Source organism: Hydractinia symbiolongicarpus, chromosome 5 (assembly GCF_029227915.1).
Source record: "Hydractinia symbiolongicarpus strain clone_291-10 chromosome 5, HSymV2.1, whole genome shotgun sequence".
Taxonomy (NCBI): Eukaryota; Metazoa; Cnidaria; class Hydrozoa; order Anthoathecata; family Hydractiniidae; genus Hydractinia; species Hydractinia symbiolongicarpus.
In genome coordinates, this window is record NC_079879.1 from 13419465 (window position 1) to 13442867 (window position 23403).

Below are 23403 nucleotides of genomic sequence, written 5' to 3' on the forward strand. Positions count from 1 at the left end.
ACAGTCTTGCTGCTAAAATTTTTAACATGTATTCAGTTTTTCGAGATTTGTGCTCTCATGGAATACAATGGGCTTAAATTACTACCTCAAGGTAACATCTTAATCAAGGAGTGTAATATGAAATAAAACATTGGCTTCACGTAAATGCTGTTTGATAATAAAATATAACGACCTACAATACAACTAATAGAAATCCAACAAAAAAATATGTGATTTAACAGATAAATAATCACGCCACTGTGGGTATTTTTTAGACCTTAACAGAAATGTATTTGATCTGACTCTGAAAAAATTAAAAATTTGGGAATATCAACGAATGAAAAACGAATATAAACGAATGTCTTTTTCACACAAATGTACTTCAAACAGGCAAGAAAACTTCATTATATGTAAGCGAGCCAAGTATAAAAGCCAAACGTTATAAGAATAATAAAAATAACAGATATCGTTACATTACACCTAAAAGTGCAAACAGATGTTTTGAGAGAAATTTTGTTCTCGCGTGTGGCACTTAGATAATGGGAATTCTAAAAGTTTTTGGCATTAAAAATGTCGGTGAAATGATCAAACTTGTCTAATCCTAGCAAGGTTGGGCAACTTTAACCCTATTCATTCTAATAACAAATCATAAAAAAACATGGGCTTGTAGGCGGGTGGGCTTTTACAAGGGTATGAAAACACTGTAAGAAGGAAAGTAAAACAAACAACTTTATTCCACGATTTTCTTTAATGAAAATTAAAATTAAAAATAAAAAATAATTTATAGTTTTTCCTTTATATTCCTCAGAAAAAGGTGTAGGCTTATATACGCGGGTGGGTTTATCTGTGGAAGAATACAGTATTAAATTTTAAGTAGCAATGCTCAAAATTTAAAAACAAAAAAAAATTTCAGGCTGATGTCGAAAGATAAGAACGCCTCAGGCTGAACAAAATTTCCTGGTTCTTATCAATAAAAGGTTTAGCTCATTGGGATACATTTGAGATTAATAAAATACGGATGACGTCATTGGTTAAAAAAATTCTCCGTTCCGACCTCAGAGACAGGAGGAGAAAAATTATAAAAAACAATATAATACAGACAGACTCAAGCAAAAATTGATTTTGCTGTCCATTTTCGTATTAACTACAGTATATCTTTTTTTTAGAAAAACGAAGTGATTAACGACTGAACAAAGTGATAAATTTAGAAAGCTTTCAAGAAAGTCGATAAGAGTTACTTCGGGGACACCATCAAAATTCTGAAAATTTTGCTAGATAATGGGAGAGTGTAACAATGCTAAAAAACGACCAAAATTTTGCATTGATTAATTAATCTTAAAAGATTTGTTTTAGCTGCAAGAAAATAATTTTTTTGAAGATTAATCCTATAATAAGATTAAGATATTCGCAATCTCGTTCCCAGGGCTTCTTTTTCTCTTTCTGATATGTGGCTGGCGCGAAAGAAGTAGCTCTGGGACTGGCCGGTCAAAATACCCACCTATAGTGGGTATTTTTGAAAGAGCCGTTTGTCTTGCTTGTCCAGATTTTATGGAAGGAATATAGGAAGGTAACTGAGCATAAAAACAAGCATATGGCGAGTAAAAATTTAGTTAGCTGGCTAACAAGATGGAAACTTTTTTCCAAACTTCGACTTGCTCTAGAGAAAGGTTTTGACCCAAATTTTGTGTTAAAGCCCAAACAAATCATTTGCTTTGAACAACTAATTAATGGAAACGATACTCTTGCGGTTTTGCCTACTGGATATGGGAAATCCATTTTGTACCAGTTACTTCCTTTTGTAATGCCTTTACAGAAGAAAAGAAACATAGTGATTGTTGTTAGCCCTCTCAACGCTTTATAGCGCGCTATCATTGAGGATCAACAAAAAATTTTGAGCCAAAGAGGTGTAGAAGTTGCTACACTTACTTATGAAAGGGAAGAATGTACAGAAGATCTTTTTGCACATTTGAATACGGAAGATCCTGTCGAACCAAATTTCAGAGTTTCACATGAAATAAAAAATGGAGATATTGATTTTTTATTTGGACATCCAGAAGCATTTTTGTCACACACAGGAAGAAATTTACTAAAATCAAAAATTTATCAGGATAATGTTGTTGCATGTGTAGTAGACGAGGCACATTGTGTGGAATTGTGGTAAGTAAATTTTATATATAGCTAGCTACAAAATGTACAAAAACTATCAGCTAAAAATATAAATGTATATATATACTCTTTTTGTTACTATGTATATACTATAATTTACATATTTAGGTATATATATATATTATGTTTTTATATCGTTTCAGGGGACTGGAATTTAGAAAAAGCTTTCAAGATTTGGTTGTCTTAAACACCATCTTTCAAGATCGCCCTATGCTTGCATTAACCGCAACTGCGGGAGATAAAATGATTTCCAAAATTATAAAAGACTTATCTCTACAGAACTGCAAAATTGTAAAAGCCTCACCAAATCGTAGAAATGTGTTTCTAAGTGTAAAAAAACGACTTCCAAACAACTATGGTGTAAAAAGTTATGAACAAATTCTATTACCAATAGCAACAGAATTAAACGAAACCAGACAAGATTACCCTATCACAATTATATATATGGGTTTAAAATATTGTGGATATGCATATAAACTTTTTGACATGGTTATTGAAAATCCCTTCTGTGAAAACGAGATAACTCCAAGAGCTAAATTGTATGCTCAATTTCATGCATCAACCACTTCATGTATGAAAGAAGATATTTTGGAAGAATTGAAATCCTTAAACTCTCGAATAAGGGTAGTATTTGCAACCACTGCTTTTGGTATGGGTGTTAATGTACCTCAGGTTACTAACATTATTCATATTTCTCCCCCATCAAAACTGGAAAGTTACATACAAGAAATTGGACGTGCAGGGAGAAATGGTGCACAATCAAATGCCATATTGTACTACAACAACTCTGACATCAGTAAAAATAATTTAAAAATGGATGAATCAATTAAAAAATATTGTCAAGAGACTGATTGTCTCAGAAAATCATTGCTCAAATACTTCAGTTTTAAATGCGAAACACAAGACAATTGTTGTGAAAACTGTAATCCTACGACAACTGAAGATTTTTCTCCTGTTCATCATATACAAATGTCAGATATTGATAGAGAATCAATACGTTTAGAGCTAGAAATGATTAATGTTGAAAAGGAAGAAGACTCTCATTTATTAACATTTGAGTTTAATTTGACACATGATGTTATTGGAAAAATTTCCAACAATTTTCATTTAATAACTTGTAAACGTGATTTATTGCATAAATTTGATGTTTGGGATGAAAGGTATTCGACAAAAATTTTTGATGTCATCAGAAAATATTTGAATCTATAAGTATATAAATAATATATATAGTTTTTATTTCTTCTTTTATTTTGTTGAAAACATTTTTTATTGGTAAGGTTGGACCATTAGAATTTTTGTGAAGCAGATTGTGTATATATATACTCTAGATAGCTAGTTTGATTATGCAACAAATTTATAATCAAATAAGATTTTTGATGGGGTCAAACAACATTTATCTGTAAAGATATTTTAGACATCCTATATCAGCAATATTTTTTAAAGTCCAGCTTGCAATAAAAAGTTTATGTTTTTATGCGTATTCACATTCTAATAATGTATATATATATAACACATTGTGTGTAAGAATATTTTACTGATAAATACCTATTTCATTTTTATGATTATCAAGCCATTTATGAAAGTCACTCACATTTAAATAGCGTAGTGGATTACTCTTTATATTGCAAAAGCTTGCATGAAATCTATCAGGTATCGAATCGAAGGGTTTTACTCTCAGCAATTCTTCAATTATTTCGATCTCATCATTTTTACTATTAGCAGTTGCATGTTGAACAGATTTTGCATGTTTCTCCAGTTCTTTATCGTAATTTTCAGTTATTTCTTTAATCCCACTTGTTGCTTTGCATATTTTACTAATAGAACTAAAGGTTTTGTTTGGTCCCATATGATGTACAATATTTTTACTGATTTTATTTGTTATTTCCTGTGCTAAATCTTCTTCAATATTTTGACCAGGACCGCCTCTCCAATTTACAAAATAACTCCACTTTTGTTGTTCAGCAAGCCTTGGTGTTAATAAGCTTTCCACTTGAGCTATTGATACAAACATTTCGAGTGCATACTTGCTGTAAAGACCGAGTGATTTGAAGATTGATAGCAACAGCTTTTGATTAACAAGGTTACAATCACCATCCCCTTCTTTTGCAGTATCCTTCATCTGCAACACCAAAACTGTTGATGCATGGTTACATGATGAGAATATATAGCTAGTCTAGCTCTAGTTTTTTCACTACCTGAGTTTTTCTTACTAGCTATAACCTTTCCTTTTAAGAACACATAAGATCATGATTAACTTTTTGTCAGATTTAAAGCCAGCTGTAGGGTATAAACAGGTGTAAAAAAGCATAGAAAAAAAGTGTGAAAAAAAATTTAGCTAAACAAAAGGTGAGAAAAACCTATTTACAAGTACCTTGCATTATATCTTTTTACAGGTATCTTTTCAACATGGTCGTAAGCATTACCAAAATAATATTTTTTTAAATTTTATTCTTTAAGTAATAAAAATCTTCAAACTTCAACCATTAACAAACAGCAACATAACAAATCCCGCACATCATCTTCCGCCATTTTAAATTAACTCACGGCCGTTACGTTCTCGCCTTGAAGCAACTCGTCTTAAAACTCGCGTAATTGAAGAGCCAATGAAATTCAAACTTTAACCAGCCAGTCCCAGAGCTACTTCTTTCGCGCCAGCACGCATATCAGAAAGGGAAAAAGAAGCTCTGGGGACGAGATTGAGATATTCGTTTACACCTAAACAAGAAAGACCTTTTTAACGCCCCCAAACGTTGCGCACTGTACAAAACTCACTTCAATATTTTGCGCACATACATACAACTTGTTCATCTCCTCTACCTGATCGATTTTCGATATTTTTGGCCGATTTTCCATGATTAATTTTAAATGTTGAACACATTTAAAATTTATCTGAACGGCTTTTGGGATTAATCATCATATTTTCTCTTTACACTTATTTATAAATCATATAAAACAAATCTTATCAGATTAATCAAATGTAATGTAAACCCAACCTCGTCCCCAGGGCATCTTAATTCTTTTCTGACATCAGGACGGCATCATGTTCGTATCGCCGTCCCGGATGTCATGAAAGATACAAGATGCGCTGGGGACGAGGTTATTGTAAACCCGACACAAATTTCCAGTGGAAACACGGTAAAATAAATTTTACGTAATTTTTTTCTGGTGAGAGGCATTTATTAATTCATTTATTTATTTTTACTACAATCCCCTAATTGCAGATATTATGAAAACCAACAACGTCTGTCACCAAAAGAACATAATCTTGGACACACACCTTTTTATAAGAAAATCCGATCTGATTTGTTCTTTTTTTTAAAATTTTTCGGTCGATTTTTTTTTTCTTGATGGTAAGCACCCTTGTTCCCAGGGATTTTTGAGTATCAAAAAGACAAAAATGCAGCCTCATACTATTCTTTTTTTTTTTTTTGATGTTTATATAAACATAATGGTTTTTGTTGCTGCTAATGGAGCTCTATAATTGTGTTCATGAACAATGAGGCCAATATGAATATTTTTTCGCACTTATTGCAGTGAGAAAAGAAGATAACAAGGAAAAACAATATCGGTAGCTTGTTAAGAGAAGATAATGAATTCATAATATTTTATTTTATGCCAAAATTCAGACTCGGTTGTTTTTAGATTTTTAAAACAATGTTGAGCCTAAATCTGTTTTAACTAAAATAGTGTCTAGCAAAATGACCAATTTCATCCGCAGTTCTATTTGCTTCTTGACGGCGCTGCTGATAGTTCTCGCCGCCAAAGTACCGGGGTCAAGCTTGCATAATTACCGTTTTTGGATCGTGCATCACCTGAACAAGATACGCGTGGCAGATGGTTGTTAAAGCTCTACATACATATCGTAAACAAAAATTAGAGTCTTGAATCTGCAAAATTAACCTGAGGCCCTTAGTAAGCCCGCTTTGAACAGTGACAAGTTGGAAGTGTGTGACATTCATGGTAACAGTGCCCCTTGCTTACGGATACGGCTTTTGTTTTTTGGAAGTAATGCGGAAACACACAAAAACCCCACATGTTGGCAACGGGTAACAATTTGAAGGTATACGACTACATTCTTTGCTCAGCTCGGGAGTTTTTTTCTCTCAAGTTTTAAGTAGAAAAAATTTCTGCTCCAGAGGTAAGATACCTAGAATTAAATTTTTTACAACAAAATTTAAAAAAAATAAAAACTTCGTTTTTGTGGCGTTGGTTTGCTACGTAGGCTTGACATGAAATACGCTCAAGCAGAAAATGCTGAGCGGAAATGCATGGAAACCTCAGACTTGACACTAAGCGGAGAGAGTTATTGTATCAATGGAGTCTCAACATATCACATTTACTTAACCTTATGTATAGAGAGTTTATCATGCTTTTCAATTTATAGTAAAAATAAATTCGATGGAATTACAAAACAAATAGTTAAGTAATATAAAACATCAGGAAACCATTCCGGAAAAGAATTAAACCGCGGTAGAGCCAACTTCAGAAGTCTCAAGATTATTGTCGACACAACTTCGTCGAAAGATGTCTTTTAAAAAAAAGACAAGAAATCAACTTCTTCTCGATATTGTTGCGTGTGAGGTGTGACGATTTTTATTCGCAAGAGACAAGTTTTGTACACAATTGAAAGTTTATAGAACAGACAAAAATGTCAACACTAGCTTGGTTTCATTGATTCTATTTTAGAGATGGAAAATCTACGACTCCTTTGTGTTGGTAAAGAGATTTGAAACACGGTTGATTAGCTTTCTTTTAAATCTTTAGTGTAAAAAGTCAATGATATACTAGGGCTATTATTTAAAGCTCTATGACAAACTACTTTAATTACTTTAATTGCGCATTCTAACGAGTACTGACGAAAAAAATATATTTAAAGAGATTCGGTTCTTGATTACAGTGCGGCAGTTTACGTTGCGTTTTTGTTTTATTTATAATTTGATCGTTCTGTATTAATTTTCACTTCTTGAAAAAACGTTTGGGAATACAATACACGTGGCTTAGTGTTTAAAGTTATGAGCCACGCTGGTTAGTAGTAAAAATTTTAGAAATGTTTTATTTCAGTGAAGTATATTGATTGTAATGCCAAAAAATGGCTGTGATGTTTTTGATCAAGTTGGCGCTTATGTTGATATTATTACTTGAAGACTTTTGCTTTGTTACTAGCGGTAAGTACGTTGTTTATACTTCTTTCATCGATTGAATTAAGGAAGAAAAATTGAGGTTAATAGCTAAAGTAAACATTAGGTAGTTATACATACTTGAAAACGTGTTGTCTTTCGTTTGTCTAGTATTTTATTGACAATAAATGCGAAAATCTAGAATTTTTCGTTCATTACAAAATACTTGCAAAATTTGTTTGTAAATGTCTTTTCTTCTTGTCTTATATTTGTCTGTAAATCAAAATTGAGTCAACAAATAATTAATTATTTATAACGTTTTCGTTTGTTTATATATTTACACCAGTAGGAATGAATTAATACATCTTTTGAATATTAAAGTCTAGTCTTGTAAGAATAAAAGCGAAACGCTTAGTATATATGATTTTTTTTCTTGTTCTTTTTTTAAATTGATCATCAAATTAACATGCTGGTGCATTCTTCCATGAGCAAAAATGTTGTCCAACTGGGACCTTTTTTTTTTTTTTTTTTTTTTTTTTCATCTCTATTGTAAAAGCATATGCTCTTTCTTGATAATGCATTGGTCAGTTGACTGATGTGATCATCATTTTAAATGAGTAATTTTTCCTTTTTGTACTTTTTTCTGTTTTTAAAATCAATTTTGATGTTTTTTTACATGTGTACAATGTTGGGTTTAACCTAAACAATTATTTATTCTGTGTATGTTTAAATCAAGTCCAAATTTTAGCATTTAATAAGAACAATCTAGGACGTGAATTCTCTTGCAATTCTAACTCAAGCTACCAAAATTGCTTTTAATTTTTTTTCTTCCTTACAATAATTGAAAATAATATTCATTTTGGTAGCCTTGTTCATGAACACAATTATAAACATGCATCAGCAGGAATTTCTTGCACCAGAAATCAATATTTTGATAGAGAAATTGTTGTATATATTGTATAGAATGGTAGAATAAAGAGAGTAGGGAGGTGATACAGGTTATATATAGTAAAAATTGTATAAACTGTTTAAGTTTTTATTATTAATAAAATGTTAGGAGACATTTTGGTCAACATGCAACATCTGCTCCTCCCCAAAATCCTTATCTCTTTTTTTAAAATTTTGACAATGACAGGTAACAAAATCTTGTTCTTATCTGGCAATTTTACATGTAACAAAATTATCTCAAGGAAAAAAAACCTTAAAAAGGCAAATTTGTTGGTATGTGTATTTATCCTGTTTGATTTGTACCTATTAGAAAGGGAAAATATATTTTTGTCTAGTGTATTACATGTTATCAAAATTTGCCTAATTGCCTAATTGGAAAAACTTGCTCTGCAAAACCGGGACCTGTTTACAATATTTGTTGTGTTGCAAAATGAGTTTTACAAACTATATGTATACAAATATACATATACTTTGTAAATTCCAATGATTTTTTTTTCTTACAACCTCAAGTAACCATACTAAAATTAATTTTCAAGTTTATATAATATATCTATATGGTGGGATGACGAAAATATTTGTAAATATGCATGTTTTGGTTCTAAAGCTGAAAAAATTGAACAAAAGTTCCACTCTGTAAAAATTTTTATAAATATTTATCTGTGTGAAATTATCTCATTGTTTCGCATTATAGGTTTTCCTTCCTTGATATATTATGTATATGTATATATATGCATATATATATCAAAGATGTCATAAAATTTTTACACTAATTTTTTTATACATTGTATAAAGCATTTGATTCATATACCTGAAATTATACATGACATTAATAATGGCCTATTTTCTTACGTTGCTGTCATTTAAATAACTTGTTTTCCCTTTCTTGTCATTACCTTGGCTTTAAAAATAGTGGTGTTTTGTATGAATAAAACCAAAGCTATTATTGTGACCCTCATTATGTTTTCTTATAAAAGAAGATTACATGACCGATAATGTCTCTTCGGTTGCATTTATCTATTAGAAGTGTTAATTAAATAAGGCTAGTTAAGTAATTCAGAGACCACAATGACCATAAAAAAACCTAATGACCCATTTGGGAACCTTATTGTCAAAATTTTGCTACGTGATATCATATCTGCATAAAAAGTACCAACCCTGGACTTCCTTTCATATCAAATCAAATGAATATATTAAAAATTAATTTATATATCATGCATAGATTACAATCCTACATTTTTAATTTTAATAAAATTAAACAAGCCCTTTTATCATTGTTTCTCAATTGACTTGCAGTAAAAATTTGTACTTCTTTTTTATTAGGTATTTTTGTTATATAATTAAAACAGTTTTTAAATGTAATTAACTTTAAAAAAAAAATTGTGAATAAGCTTTGTCTCAATTTCTTTAGGAAAAGATTAATACAAAATTGTTGTGCAATCATTACAAAACAGAAACAATTCATTCTATTAGTTATAAAATTTTTTTTGCAACACTCAGATTTTTCCTAGCTTGGCAAGATATCTTTTCTTTAAAAGTTTCATAAGAGATATTATTAAGACTGATCTGTATTTTACAAACAAAAATGTAAAACCATGTATTATTTTCTTCACATAACTTGAAATAATCTCTACTAACAGTTTTTTGATAAAGTCATAAAATAATACTACACTGATGGCAAATCCAAAAATACTTTTAACTATTGGCTTTATGAAAATGTTTTTTTATTTGTCTTCTATATACCCAAGAGGTTTTTTTTTTTAGCTTTTTGCACATCATAATATTGTTCTTTATTTCACAATGGGTTTTTATGTTTTACGTCATTTAAATGTTTTTATATTCGTTTTAAATTGAAGGAGGTACTTCAATACAAACATTTAACATCTTATATCTTCCCTCTAAATATTATGTTTTCCTGAAAAGCTGTTAGGAATCTTTATGTAATAAGTTAGTATGTATATATACAGATTTTGTACCTTAATAAAAAGTCTGTTTTTTGTGGGTTTGTAATTTAAAGTATCATGTTGTTTTAATTACCAAAATGTGAATAATCAGGAAGGGCTATATAACAGCCTAAATTTCCTGTCTTCTTTGAAGAGCTTGCATGTTATTATTATTATTTCTTTGACTTATGGTTACTAAGGAAGTGACTTTAATTGAGCACAGGAAACATGAATGTATGACCAGGAAGCTAAAAAATTATACAAAAAATGCTGTGCTTAGAAAATTTTCACCTTTTAATTAAGAATTTGCATTTATAAAATTATTTAAGCAATGTTTTATTTTTAAGCAATGTTTATTAAAACTGTAAAATGTGAAATAGAAGACAGATACTCCTATCTTTCAGAGTGATGCTTTTATGGCCACAATATACGTTAAAGATTTATTTCAAACTAATGTTTCCTGTAATGACCATGCAATGTGTATGTACACTTTGTATGTGACAATGCAATGGCATACTTAATATTTAATGTGGTTACAGGTTAATAATGCACGATTCCAGTCAAAAATAGTCAAAAACATAACAAATACCAATGCATTGCTAATAACCTAGAACAGTTCAGTTTACATCGTCGTGAAAATAGGATATATATTCTTTTACAAAATCATGCACAAAAAATGTGTGTGTGTAACTATATCACAGAAATAAGGAAAATTAATAATGACACTCCTCTCAGCTGTACCATGAGAGTGAAAACTGGTTCAAGGAAGAAGTCTAGGAAATATGAGGTGGGAGGGGGTGTTTCTTCAGACTTTAAATACATTAAAGTCAGACCAGATGATGTTGAAAACCTTAAATATTCCAAATTCTCCAGAAAATGTATAATTATTAAGTTTCTTAATTTCTAATGTTAATCTTAAATAAGTTCCATTCCCAAGTTTTAATGTTTGACAATGTATCTATGATTGTGTGATTGAGAAACTTGTAATATTACCAGAAATTTATAATAGAAAACCTAGAAAGGCAGCCTAAAAAATTTAAAAAAAAGTAAAGCTTAAAGTACCAAAAATGAATTAACAAAAACCCTGTTTGTGTAGCAATTATACCTTACTTTTTAACCATATGTAGTGACACTAAATTATGCATAGGAGAGGTCTGATTTCAATAATACCAACAAAACTTTTAAAATAATCTGGTTTCTCTCTGTAGAGTTGTCATTTGTTGAGAATGGTAATCATTTGCGAAAAGAAAAAAACAGCTGGTTTTTTGACTGTACCCTTAATTCTGAGACGTCTGGAGTCAAAATTACATGGTTGGTAATATACTTGTACCTTTTCATTCTTTGATTGATCAAATTTACTTATTTGTTACTACAATTTTTTTGCACAGGTTAAAAGACAGTACTATAGAAGTGGATAGATTACCAGGAGTAAGCTTTCATAACAACAAGCAAATATTGGAAATACATAATTTTAGTAGTCAATATACTGGAGTTTACAAATGTAACGTAAAAGCTGGAGATCGTGACAGTGAAATTGACAGAATTTTTGATGTTCCACCAATACAACGTAAGGATTTGTTTACTGTTTGAATCGCACAAATCTGTGTAAAGAATAATTTTAGGTATGAGCTGAGTTCTGAAAGTTTCACTGTAATCTTAGAAGAATTTATTATTTTATTTAGCTCCACTTATTCAAACAAGAGCCAAATTCCTTAATATAACGGTTGGTGACACAGCAAAATTTCGTTGCACTGTGAAGCGACACTATTTAAAATCATATAATTGGTTCTTTAATGGAAACCAAGTATCATCAGACAAACATTACAGAATAAAAAAGCACAGATTTTTGAGAATTCGCCGGGTAAAAATAGAAGACAGTGGCAAGTACACTTGCGTTGTTGAAAATAATGTTGGAAAGAGCAAAACGGTTTATAATCTTTTTGTGAGACGTAAGTTGAAAATGGTTCGATATGTTTTTAATGATTGTCACGATGTTTGTAAATGATATTTTTTACTATTATTTTTTTATTTTTATTTTTTAGCTCATGGAAATTCAAGTGAAGGTTTGTTTACAATTTATTTTGTATATATGAGTTGCAGAGTGACATAATGTTTTGATTTTGCATGAAGAACAATGGACATGCGCACGCATGTGCACAGGCACAAAATATAAGTAACAGACCGCAACGATCGAAAATATTAAGTGTAAAAAAAGAACTGATGCTAAAATTGGTAAAGTCTGCCGTAAAAAAGATAAGATAATAATTAAGAAAAACAATTCCAATGCATTTTCAACTTGATATTCCTAAAAATTTATAAATTAGCATAAAGAGTCAATTTGGCTATGTGGTCCTTCTGTTTTTGCCTGTCAGGATGTGCGCGCATGTACGAAACTTTGTAAGCATTCACAACTCATATATATACAGAACACTTTACACTTTGCATAGCTAAATTACGGCGGCTAATTACAAAGCACTGTAAAAAAGACACAGCCACATGAAATTATGTGCGGCCGCGTTTTAAAAAGCTCGGTCGCGTCTTTATAGCAGCAGCAGCATGTTTCACTGCCAGTTTTACTACCAGTTTTTAAATCTGGTCTGCAAAATGTGGCAGTTAAAACAGGTACTATATACGCAGCCTGGCTTTTTGCCACTGATTTTGCCATAAATTTTAGTAAAACAGGCGGTAAATGACGCAACCGCGCTTTCCTTTCCACAAAAGATTTTCGAAAAACAACGGCATGTGGCCAAGAGCGCAGTGTTCTGGTCTGCAAATTAGAGCCCTGAACACTAGAACGGAATTCTTAGAAAGTTACTTCTCAGAACTCACAAAAAATGGCAGCTGTAGCTGGAAGCTTTGAAAAGGTAAACAAGCAATTAGCTAGCTTATTTTGCTTTATTTATTGCAAGTCAACGAAGATAGTAGGCAAAGACACACACAGACGTAAGGAAATCTTTCACATCACACAAGTAGCTATATGTTTTGTTTATGTGAAAACTTTCCTTGAGTTGAATTCATTCCTTGAGTTGAATTCATTCATCCTTAACAAAATTGACAATAATGTGGCTCCTCAAGGTGAACAACAAAAGCTTGTGGAGCTAGGGTTGACATACGGAGACATATTATTATATCGGCTGTTATTTGCAGTCCCTGTGGTTGAAAAGAAGTCCTATCATGAAAAGGCAAATGAACTAAGAAAAATATTGAAAAGAGCCCACTCTGGGAAATAACTGTAAGGGAAGCCTACAAAGTTAATGTTGGATTGAAGTGTCAAGATAAGTTATCAAAATAATACAATGAAAAACAACCAAAGTTATTTGACACTATTTAATCGATTTACGAAATACCCTGAGTTACATGACGAAATATGTAAACACTATGATATACCACAAAAAGATCAAACATTTGTTGGTAATTATAACGGTTCCTCTCTGGAGCAAGATTTCATTGATATAGAAACATATGGTTTGAGTTGAAGAGACAAAAAAAAAGCAATGCAAGTATATTTATACTATCCTAAATCATTTGCGAAGTTGGAGTTTTCAAAGTTGTGCAATAAGTCATGTTCAAGTATTTTTAAATCAGATACAGAAATTTTTGGACCAGAAGAAAGAGTAATATCATCTGCATAGGCAGAAGGTACCTCAATAATTACTGTACCACCCAGCTTACTAGGATCGAATTTTGGTGACAGAAGTATATGCAGCGTTTGTTCTTGTACGTATATTAGTAGCTGTCTACGCTGTGAGCAAAATGAAAGTTACACCATGAAGGGTTACACAGAAACTTTGCTAGCAGATCAAACAGATAACATTATGACAGAGGATACTTTTTTATTATCACCCGATCAAAATGTTGTGACAAATACTGCCAAAACTGACATAGAGATTCAGACATTTTTCAAGAAACACACAAAAAACCAGTGAGATATAGACACTCAATTGGCTCACCCTCATTCTCTCTTCAACAAGAATCAACTGAGGACAGTTTGGCATTTGGTGATGATGAAGTGAATCGTTTTATGGAAAATTATGGGACAGGTAATTTAGATAATGCTACTCCACAATTTGAAGAAACAGAAACTGATTCTGTCGCATTTATGCAAAACTGTGAATATCATCATACAACGAGATTCACAGCGTTTTTGGCCTCTATTATTATATACGTCAAAATTTTGATCTTTTGTCTGAAAAAATAGCTATCAGATTTGCAGGTGAACCCAGTGCTGATGCAGGTTGTACTTATTGCGAGCGCGAATTGTACTTATTGTTAATGAGATGGTTTACCACTATCCCTGGGGTATTTTTCGGAGATAACGAAATTTACCCCTAAGAGATAACGAAATTTACCCCTAATTTCAAATTAATGCCAGACGGTTATTAAAAAGAGTATATTACAAGCTTGGGTAGTTAACAGGTGCATCTATTATACATGTTGGAAGAGGTCCTGAATGTTTCTCTGAGCTCATTTTCAATGCGTTGTATGATTTGTCATATCCTGAAATAATAACACCAATAAATGATGCAGAATTCAAGTATAAATTGGATAAAAATGAGAGTGGCGAGAATGAAGATCTACTTGATTTGAACATTGTTCCTGTACCTGATATCGAACAAAATAAGCGAGTTTTTTCAATCATTTATTTAGTGATGAAAAATCGTGCTGCAATATCACAATTTGGAGAAGGACTAAAATGTACAGAATTTATGTTACAATCCAATTGTTACAATATAAAAGTTTTTTTATTGCCAGATAAAAATATCTTAACTCTTGATGAGCTTCTTGTTATTTTATGCTTTCACAACGATGAAGAAATTGGTTCTAATTTACACCGTGATATTTCCAATGCCATTTGTGACTGTGAGCTGTTTTTAGCTGATGTTGCTAATGGAAAATTTATATTTCGTTATTCTCATGGTTTATGTGTGATATTTTGTTTGATGTTATGTTTCAGCAAAGAGACTTTGCGAAAGTATATAAATGTTTCTTTTTGTTTTGCTTGTTAAACTATAAATTCGTCATTCCTTAAGAATCCAAGTAATTGCACATACGTTTCCAATGATCGTTGTGCGTCCATGGGTACTTGCAAGTGATTGATGACTGGCGTACGTTTCCTAAATTCCATGTGATGGCAAAATCATTGAATTTACTCTGTAAAACAGGATACAACAAAGAAATAAGACTTCTCTATGGGTTGGTAATACAGGGTCATACGAGTGTTGATGTGAGATGTTTGAAATAATTTATCCACCAATTAAGTTTGTACAACTTAAGGTGAGACCAAAATGCTTCTATTCTCTGGTTTCCCGTTGAACGACCGTACTTCAAAGTATCGCTTTTTACAGTGAAAAATTCTTGTAAATCCGCACAGTAAATGTTTTCCGTCCGTCGGTCCATTGTTGAAACAACCAACCGTAGTAATTTACAGCTGAAACCATCAATACCACCGCGTATTGCCAATCCCCATCTTTTTAATTTGTCATTTCCATCTATATATGATATATGTCACAAGGACCTTTGGTATCATATTTACGTCGTGTAATCACTTTTCCAAGCCTTTTTTCTACTCCTGACGGATCCACCTCCTTCAATATAGTTCGCACAGCCTCCTTAGCAACAATCACGTCATACTTTAATGCTATCAATTTTGTTATTTGCCGGTAACCGAAACTTAAAGATGACACTTGCAACTCATTCTTAATAGTATCTACCAGGATACTGCGAGAAACATTGCTAGTTCGACGTAAGCCAAATCTTGTGCATATTAATTGAAACTTTCTCATAGATAATGACTTGTGATGACGTTTGTTAATCACCAAACATATTTACAAATACTTCAACTTAGGTCGTAGGCTATAATAATGCGCAACTAAATCTTCCAATGACACATCGACACCGACTGGCATAGCATCCATATTGCGCTACGAGTAAACACGTTTTCACCTTCAACGGTGGTAATTCTCAGGACCACATCGAATCACATCTCAAGAAAAACTGCGCGGCCGCGTCATTCACCGCCTGTTTTACCTTGAAACTAGCGGTAAAACACGCGGCCGCGTCTTTATACTGCGCGCCTATATTAAATGAAAACAAAACGTTGTAATCAGCCGCGGTACTAATTAATTAACAGTATAAAAATAATTGTATTTTTATATAGATCTAAGGCCTCGGTTAAGGAAGGGTCATTCTTTGAAAGTGGATGTCGTATTGGGCAACGTGACTGCAGACTGTCAGGCAGATGGAGCAATGCCAATGAACGTAACTTGGTATGTAGATCAAGCTAATAAGTTATACTCCACAGGACATACTGTAAAAACAATTGAAAAACAGTTTCTAACATTTTCTTTGCTAGAAGTGTATATACTATATAAATGAATATTATTTAAAAAAAAGAATCTTGGAAAAACGTTTAACATAAAGATATGGAAAAAAAATTATATGTTAAATTAAATTGTTGTATTACAGAGATATAGTCCGTGCAATGATGAAAAATTAACCTAAATTTGACAGTTTAGCTGATATCATAATTTGTTTTTTGATTTTTTTTAAAAAATAAATACAACCTTTTAAAACGGAATATTAAGCAGTAATTAACAATGGTATGGTTTACTATTTTTTACTTGTTAAGGAGATATTCCCTGTTTAAAGAAAAGGCGAACAAAAACTTATTTTGTGGCAGCTAGAGAATAAATTTTAAGCGAGACATAAAAAATTATACATTTCTAAATTCTAAAATTTACTGAAAATACTACCATATTAACAAACAAATAATTATATTTCACGACTTATTATCTATATATCTTCCTAACAACAATTTTACAGACTTTTTATAGTTGTAAGGGTCAAAGTAAACAAGTTTTGCATGTACTTACAAAAAACATCAAAAATAAGATCTTTGACTAGAAATAACCCAGAATATTTTACGTACTATAGTATAGTAAAAGCATTTTAATAACCTTCGTTTAAACTTCGTTGTACTTAGGAATATCTGTTACGACCAACAAAAATATTTTTTTTCATGTTTTGAGTCCCCTTTCCACAACATACTGCTAGCTTCAAGCGATAAAATTTGTTATGATGAGATGGCGCCAAATTTGAATAAATAAACAGACCGGAAACATTCATCAAAATTCGAACGTGCAATATGGTGACTTTATCTTTATTCACGATTCTTTACTTCATCTTTACTCCCAAATTTGTTCAGTAAGTTCAGTAGTATAAAATAATAAATATATATTTGTCACATGTTGTTCAACATTTGTGCTATTTTGATCTTCAACTTTTTCTTATTTAATTATTTTGTGCGTATTAACCATCCCAATAAAGAGAAGTATATTCTATTGTTTTTTAAGTTAGCCACCCGCTTGATAAATGTGTAAAAAATATTCAATTACAAATAATTCATCACTGACAAACATGTAAACAAATTTGATTGATTGATAGTGGGGATTTTTTATAAAGCAGACGGCCAAGCCAGTCCTGGTCCTTAAAATCAACACTGCCATCGTGAACTTATATTCAGCAGCCGAACCGCAGCGCAGTTCGCTTCTCTTTTAAAAAAGGTAAACTTTTGCTGAATCAACACAATTTGGAAATTAACACCCATTTTCGAGCCTTGATTTGAAACTATAAAAACTATATAACCAATTGTTTGTTTGTTTTTTTATTTAGGTATAAAAATAACATATCAATTAACGATCCAGGAGCACAACGTAAAACGAATGGCTACACCTATTTAAATAATAATCAGACCCTTTTACTGAAAGCTGCATTGATAAGCGATACTGGGTTCTACACTTGCGTTGTACAAAACAAATATGGAAAATTAGTACATACTGTTGAGATTGATGTCTACGGTGGGTAAACAGTACACTTTTCTCTCGTTTAAATACAAATATGATGGGAAATTAATATATAGTGCTGAAATTAATGTTAGGGTAACTGCTATTTTTAATACTTGCGATTTTTTCAATTGCGTAAATGTAATTTTAGACTGTTGCTATCTTAGAAATCGCAAGACAAGCACCAGTTTTCGTGAACGTTCCAAATCTCCAGAAAAAGTTTTTTGTTGCGCCTGGTGACAATATTACGATAAATTCCACCATATTAACCTTCGGTACCTCTCATTTTCAACTCTTATACCACTATAATGAGAGTATTAATGCAACGCACAGTAAGCCGGCTGTTAGGGTCGTAGACGTAAAAATGTCCTACAACAAACTCGATCAAGCAGACAATAAATATGGAATAAAAAACCTGTTACAATACCACTTTCACAATGTCTCGGAAAAAGATTATGGCATGTATTCTGTCATGGGTGGAAACATTGTTGGTTTTGATGTATACCAGTTCACGTTAATAAAATCCAATAAAACGTATGTTGCAGGAAGCAATCCTAAAACAGTCAAAAGTAAGTATAGAATAGCAATGTATTTTGTTTGTTTTTCCCTACCGGCAAACTTCCTTTCATGTTTTCACTTCTACTCCTTCAAATCATCAAAATACGTTTACGTACAAATGTTAGGTTTTTATGCATTATCTCTAACATTACATTTTTTTGTTTGGTCTATAATATTAATAACTCTGTCGCATCTACTTCCCTGTTGTCACCTTTCTCGACGTGGTTAAATTTAATTTTGTCTCAAAATTAGAACCTGTCGTGGGATCTTCTCCCTCCGAAGACAATTGGTCCCAATCTCCTGTGTTTATCACACTTGCATCGGTAGCTGGTTTACTGATTTTTTGTCTTTCAATCGTTGCTTTATTATGGCGTCGACGTTCGAAAAGCTGTAAAAACAACAACAACAACCAGTTGCTTTCCACTGACAAAATAGATGTGGTGTTGAATCTCGACGATAATGAATTTACAGCGTCACAAAATGGCGGGCGTAAAATAAAGTTCAGCTCTGGCAGATTATCTTCTTGCCAAACAGAGAAAGAGTATCTATACCAATGCCTTCCTATTGATCCAGAACTAGAAGTCAATATTGACAACATTGATTTTCAAGGTATGCTAGGAGAAGGTGCTTTTGGACGAGTCATGCTTGCCATTGTTTATAACCTACCAAAACATTCAGCACCGTTGACTGTTGCTGTAAAAATGTTAAAAGGTAACATTTTATTTCATCGAAAATTGCGAAGAGGTGTATTTATGATCAAGACATGTTTGGTGCGTAATTAAAAATCCAGTGCGTAATTAAAATGATGATTTGTGTATTTCTAGATGATGCTACGGAACAAGAACTGAAAGATCTACTTTCTGAAGTTGAAGTCATGAAGTCGATAGGAAGCCATACAAATATCATCAATATATTAGGTGTTTCATCGCAACAAGGTATAAATTCTACCCATCTTTCTTCTTAAAATCGAAATATCGAGTTTTTTGTGATTTCTTACTGTGGTAATGAGCTTATCTGTTATATTTTATCTTAATGTAGGGGACCTCTGCGTGATCATTGAGTACTGTAGATATGGTAACCTAAGAACATTTTTAAAAGAAAGAAGACCCACGGTTACACCAAGACCACCTCCTATTGAGAAACTTACACTGAGTCATTTGACATCTTTTTGTTTACAAGTGGCGAAAGGAATGGCTTACTTAGCATCTAAAAAGGTAGCTATAGTGTCTGATTTATTTATTCGGAGAATGCCATCCTTCTTGTCAAGGTTAAGTATTTCATGGTAAAAAACCATGCTTCAGTGAGATTGACTCTTTTTTATATTAGTGTATACACAGAGATATTGCTGCGAGGAATGTTTTGGTAGGTGATAATTATGTGTTGAAGGTTGCTGACTTTGGACTTGCGCGAAATATAAACAAGACTGATTATTATCGAAAATGTACAGATGTAAGTGATGTTTTTGTTGTTACAACTGACACCTACAACTGAGTATTTCACGAAGTTGCCCAATCTAAATAATGACAGGAAGTATAGTTTGCATGTTTTCCTTTTAGGGCCGCCTTCCAGTAAAGTGGATGGCTATTGAAGCTTTATTTGATAGGGTGTATACTACTTATAGTGACATGTAAGTTGTTGTTTTTACCAGGAATAAAAGTATTTAGTTTTAAATCCTGTTCGTTTTAATTTACGCTGGTTCTTGGTACTCTCATTTTACTAAGTGTAACGATTATTTCTTTTAGTTGGTCATTCGGTATTCTTGTATGGGAAATTGTAACCTTCGGTAAGTTGAGAAAATGTTGGCAATAATTAAAACCGTATATGTATTTTAAGTGAATTTGTGATGCGACGGGATTGTCCTTACAATAATTTGATTTCTTTTTGTTTCGCAGGTGGCTCGCCATATCCTGGAATTCCATTAGAAAGACTGTTTGATCTTCTAAAACAAGGATATCGAATGGAACAACCTATTAACTGCACTAATGAAATGTAAGTTGCCAATTTAATCATTTATATCATTTGTGAAGTAAAGTTATTTTTCTATTGCCTTATGTAGGTAAATTAAACGTGGTTTTAGCTAATCGTATTCTATTTTTTATTTAAACATAACGATCGATGTTAAGCATGCTTTTTTATATATTTTTAGGTATGCTTTGATGCTTAACTGCTGGAAAGAAATTCCTTCAAAACGACCGACTTTTGATGAACTTGTGGAAGTATTAGAAGAAATGCTGTTAAAAATAGGAGATGTGGTGAGTTTGGATGTAATAGTAAATGTTCTGCAAAATGTGTTCGAAATGTTACCATGTTTTAGGTAGAAATTTAAAGTAGCTGTTTTAAGACTTGTTTTTAATTTAGGAATACCTGGTACTTCAACCACCGTACTTAATGTCGGATTCAGTGTCATCGCCGCCTCATTCTCTGTCGAATTCACGGCATTCATCTTCGAGTGTATTTGACGATAAAATTGACGAACTTGACTTTGACGTCTCAAAAGGCGTTAGTATGAGTCTCTTACATGAACGACATACTGAGTTATGACGTCATTAAAAACCACAATAGATGGCTACATCAATATAATTTCTATGCCGTAATTGTGATCATGAAATGCAGCAATAAACTGTTGCATTAAAAACGAAAATAGAGAAGGCAAAATGTGACATAATAATCCCGATGACCAACTATACGACTTGCATGGTTTCTTGGTCAGTGTGTTGGTCACTTGTTTGGCGAAATGTCTTTGCACATACCCAAGAGAATTCAGCATGTTTTGGCTCAACAGATCAGTTGTATATTTGTAGATAAAACGTGTTTTTTAAATTGTGTTATAAAACAAGTTTGAACGAGTTTAAACTTGCAGATAAGAAGGGAGAAATATTTGTTGCAAAACGTAATTACTTTAAAGAAAGAAACTTCGGCCAAACGCAAACGAGAATCAAATTTCGCGAATTATTAATTTGTGTTGTTTATTATTTGTTTCTTTGTTTCTTTCTTTAAATTGAGTAAACTATTCCAGTTGAAAGTGGAGATTTATTTTTCCTGGTGAAATTATATTTACATATCATTATTCAAGTTATAATTTTATTTTTAAAATATTCTTTTCTATTTAATTTTTATTTTCCATTGCGTTTTATATATATTTTATAATATTCATAGAAAATGGTTGCTTATCGAGCCTCTTTTTCCTCAACTTGTGCTATAAAAGGATGGGAATTACTATTGGTTCATTTCGTTATTTATTTGTTAGTATTACTTTATTGTAAAACCCTTATAATAATTTACTAGTGTTTATATGTAAGTTGAGGCTGTGTTGCCATTAAGATTGCGAGGCTTAACTTTTGCTTTGAACTGCTAAATTAATTAGTAAAACCTACTGCCGCACTTCTAATGAATACGTTGTTGTACGTATCAAAGTGTCAATCTTTTTGTGACTTTTTTGTGCTACGTATATTTAAATATATTTGATACCTTTTCCAAAAGAGAATACCACCAGCTATCTATTTATGATGTTTTATGCACGAAAGGGTTTTTTGAAGACTCCCAGGCTTAAAATCTCTACCAAGCCCTTTGCAACCGGGAATGGAGCAAGAGCTGGACGCTCATTCGTGTTCATAAAAGTTTTACTGGACGCTCATTCGTGTTCATAAAAGTTTTACTTGACGTTCATTCGTGTTCATAAAAGTTTTACTGGACGCTCATTCGTGTTCATAAAAGTTTTACTCGACGCTCATTCGTGTTCATAAAAGTTTTACTTGACGTTCATTCGTGTTCATAAAAGTTTTACTCTTATGTACATTACAAAGTTTTACTGATGTCGGGTTCATCAACTTTTTTTGTGCCTTGTACATACATCGTAAGTTCTTGAAACATCTCGGATTTTTGGGTTTTCCAATGACAAGTAGTGGTAGTTTTTCACCTGTAGCACTCGCTGTACTTATCCCAGTAAGTCTGACTTTGCTGTGTTTACCACCGGTGCATTTTTCACCTTTCAATTCAAGAGTTTTGTTTGGTAGTGCTTGGAAGAACAGACCAAGAATAGACCAACTCATCAGTTAAGATATCTCGCAATTTGTACCTTGATAGTTTCGTTGGTGAGTGCGTTACCTTCCAGTGTGCAGTCATCTCCTGGTGTGCATAATTTTGCTTGACCTGACACCATTTTAAATGTGACATTATTCCGTGTCTTCCATCTGTCAACCCATTCATTCGATGCTTTAAAACCATCTATACCAATTGTCTTTGCTAAATAACTTGAAGGACTAGTCCACTCACAGACATATTATTCCATCTTGCAGACATAAGCCACTTAAAAAAGGCTTTTTGAAGTTCTCATGTTTCCCTGCCTTGACATTCTTTTTTTTTTCAAGCTAATCGTTCCAAAGAAAAATTAATCATTACGCCTTCTCTTTATTTGCAGGTAAAAGCCATGTGGGAATAGTGTTTCTTGGCACATTATACTTTGAGCTACTAATGACTTAGGTTGCCCACTTTCAATTTGTTGTAACGCCTTGAATTTGACTTCAATGAAAGTTCTTTTCTTTTCTTTTGTGGCCTGGACATCTTTTTTCGTTAAAAAATCGAATGCATGCACTTCGGAAACTCTTCAGTCATTGGACTGAAGAGTTTCCGATGCGTCAAACGTTTTATAGACTACGTTTGAGAGATCGAAATGGATTTATCCTTATTTCAGGAGAATTGCCAATTGTGCTTGTGCAGGAATATGAAATAAGTTCCTTTGTGATGTGCTACCATGAGTACTGCGAGACATGGACTCCTATGGTTGGAAACGTCTTACAATGCCAAATATAACCAAACAGAACTGAAGTAGCAGCGATGAATAAAGGTATAGTTGTT

General features: G+C 32.3%; 3 protein-coding genes across 3 annotated transcripts; all 3 read left to right on the forward strand.

Annotated features, from left to right (window-relative positions):
- The first annotated feature begins 1415 nt into the window (after window positions 1-1415).
- On the forward strand, window positions 1416-3363 carry LOC130644896 (uncharacterized). Its single transcript, XM_057450677.1, has 2 exons — window positions 1416-2136; window positions 2289-3363. Exon 2 carries the CDS (start codon window positions 2356-2358, stop codon window positions 3352-3354), a length of 999 nt encoding a protein of 332 aa, XP_057306660.1. The 5' UTR covers window positions 1416-2136; window positions 2289-2355; the 3' UTR covers window positions 3355-3363.
- Window positions 1571-2332, forward strand: LOC130645974 (probable ATP-dependent DNA helicase RecS). The gene is made up of 3 exons (XM_057452103.1): window positions 1571-1777; window positions 1841-2136; window positions 2254-2332. The coding sequence occupies exons 1-3, from the start codon at window positions 1571-1573 to the stop codon at window positions 2330-2332; spliced, it is 582 nt and encodes a 193-aa protein (XP_057308086.1).
- A 3776-nt stretch (window positions 3364-7139) lies between the features above and the next one.
- On the forward strand, window positions 7140-21930 carry LOC130644897 (fibroblast growth factor receptor-like). Its single transcript, XM_057450678.1, has 17 exons — window positions 7140-7310; window positions 11359-11461; window positions 11539-11717; window positions 11833-12099; window positions 12193-12213; window positions 16308-16416; window positions 17822-18006; window positions 18159-18560; window positions 18802-19260; window positions 19374-19484; window positions 19588-19763; window positions 19876-19998; window positions 20106-20176; window positions 20292-20332; window positions 20442-20538; window positions 20696-20801; window positions 20908-21930. Exons 1-17 carry the CDS (start codon window positions 7235-7237, stop codon window positions 21088-21090), a joined length of 2709 nt encoding a protein of 902 aa, XP_057306661.1. The 5' UTR covers window positions 7140-7234; the 3' UTR covers window positions 21091-21930.
- The last annotated feature ends 1473 nt before the right edge of the window (window positions 21931-23403 follow it).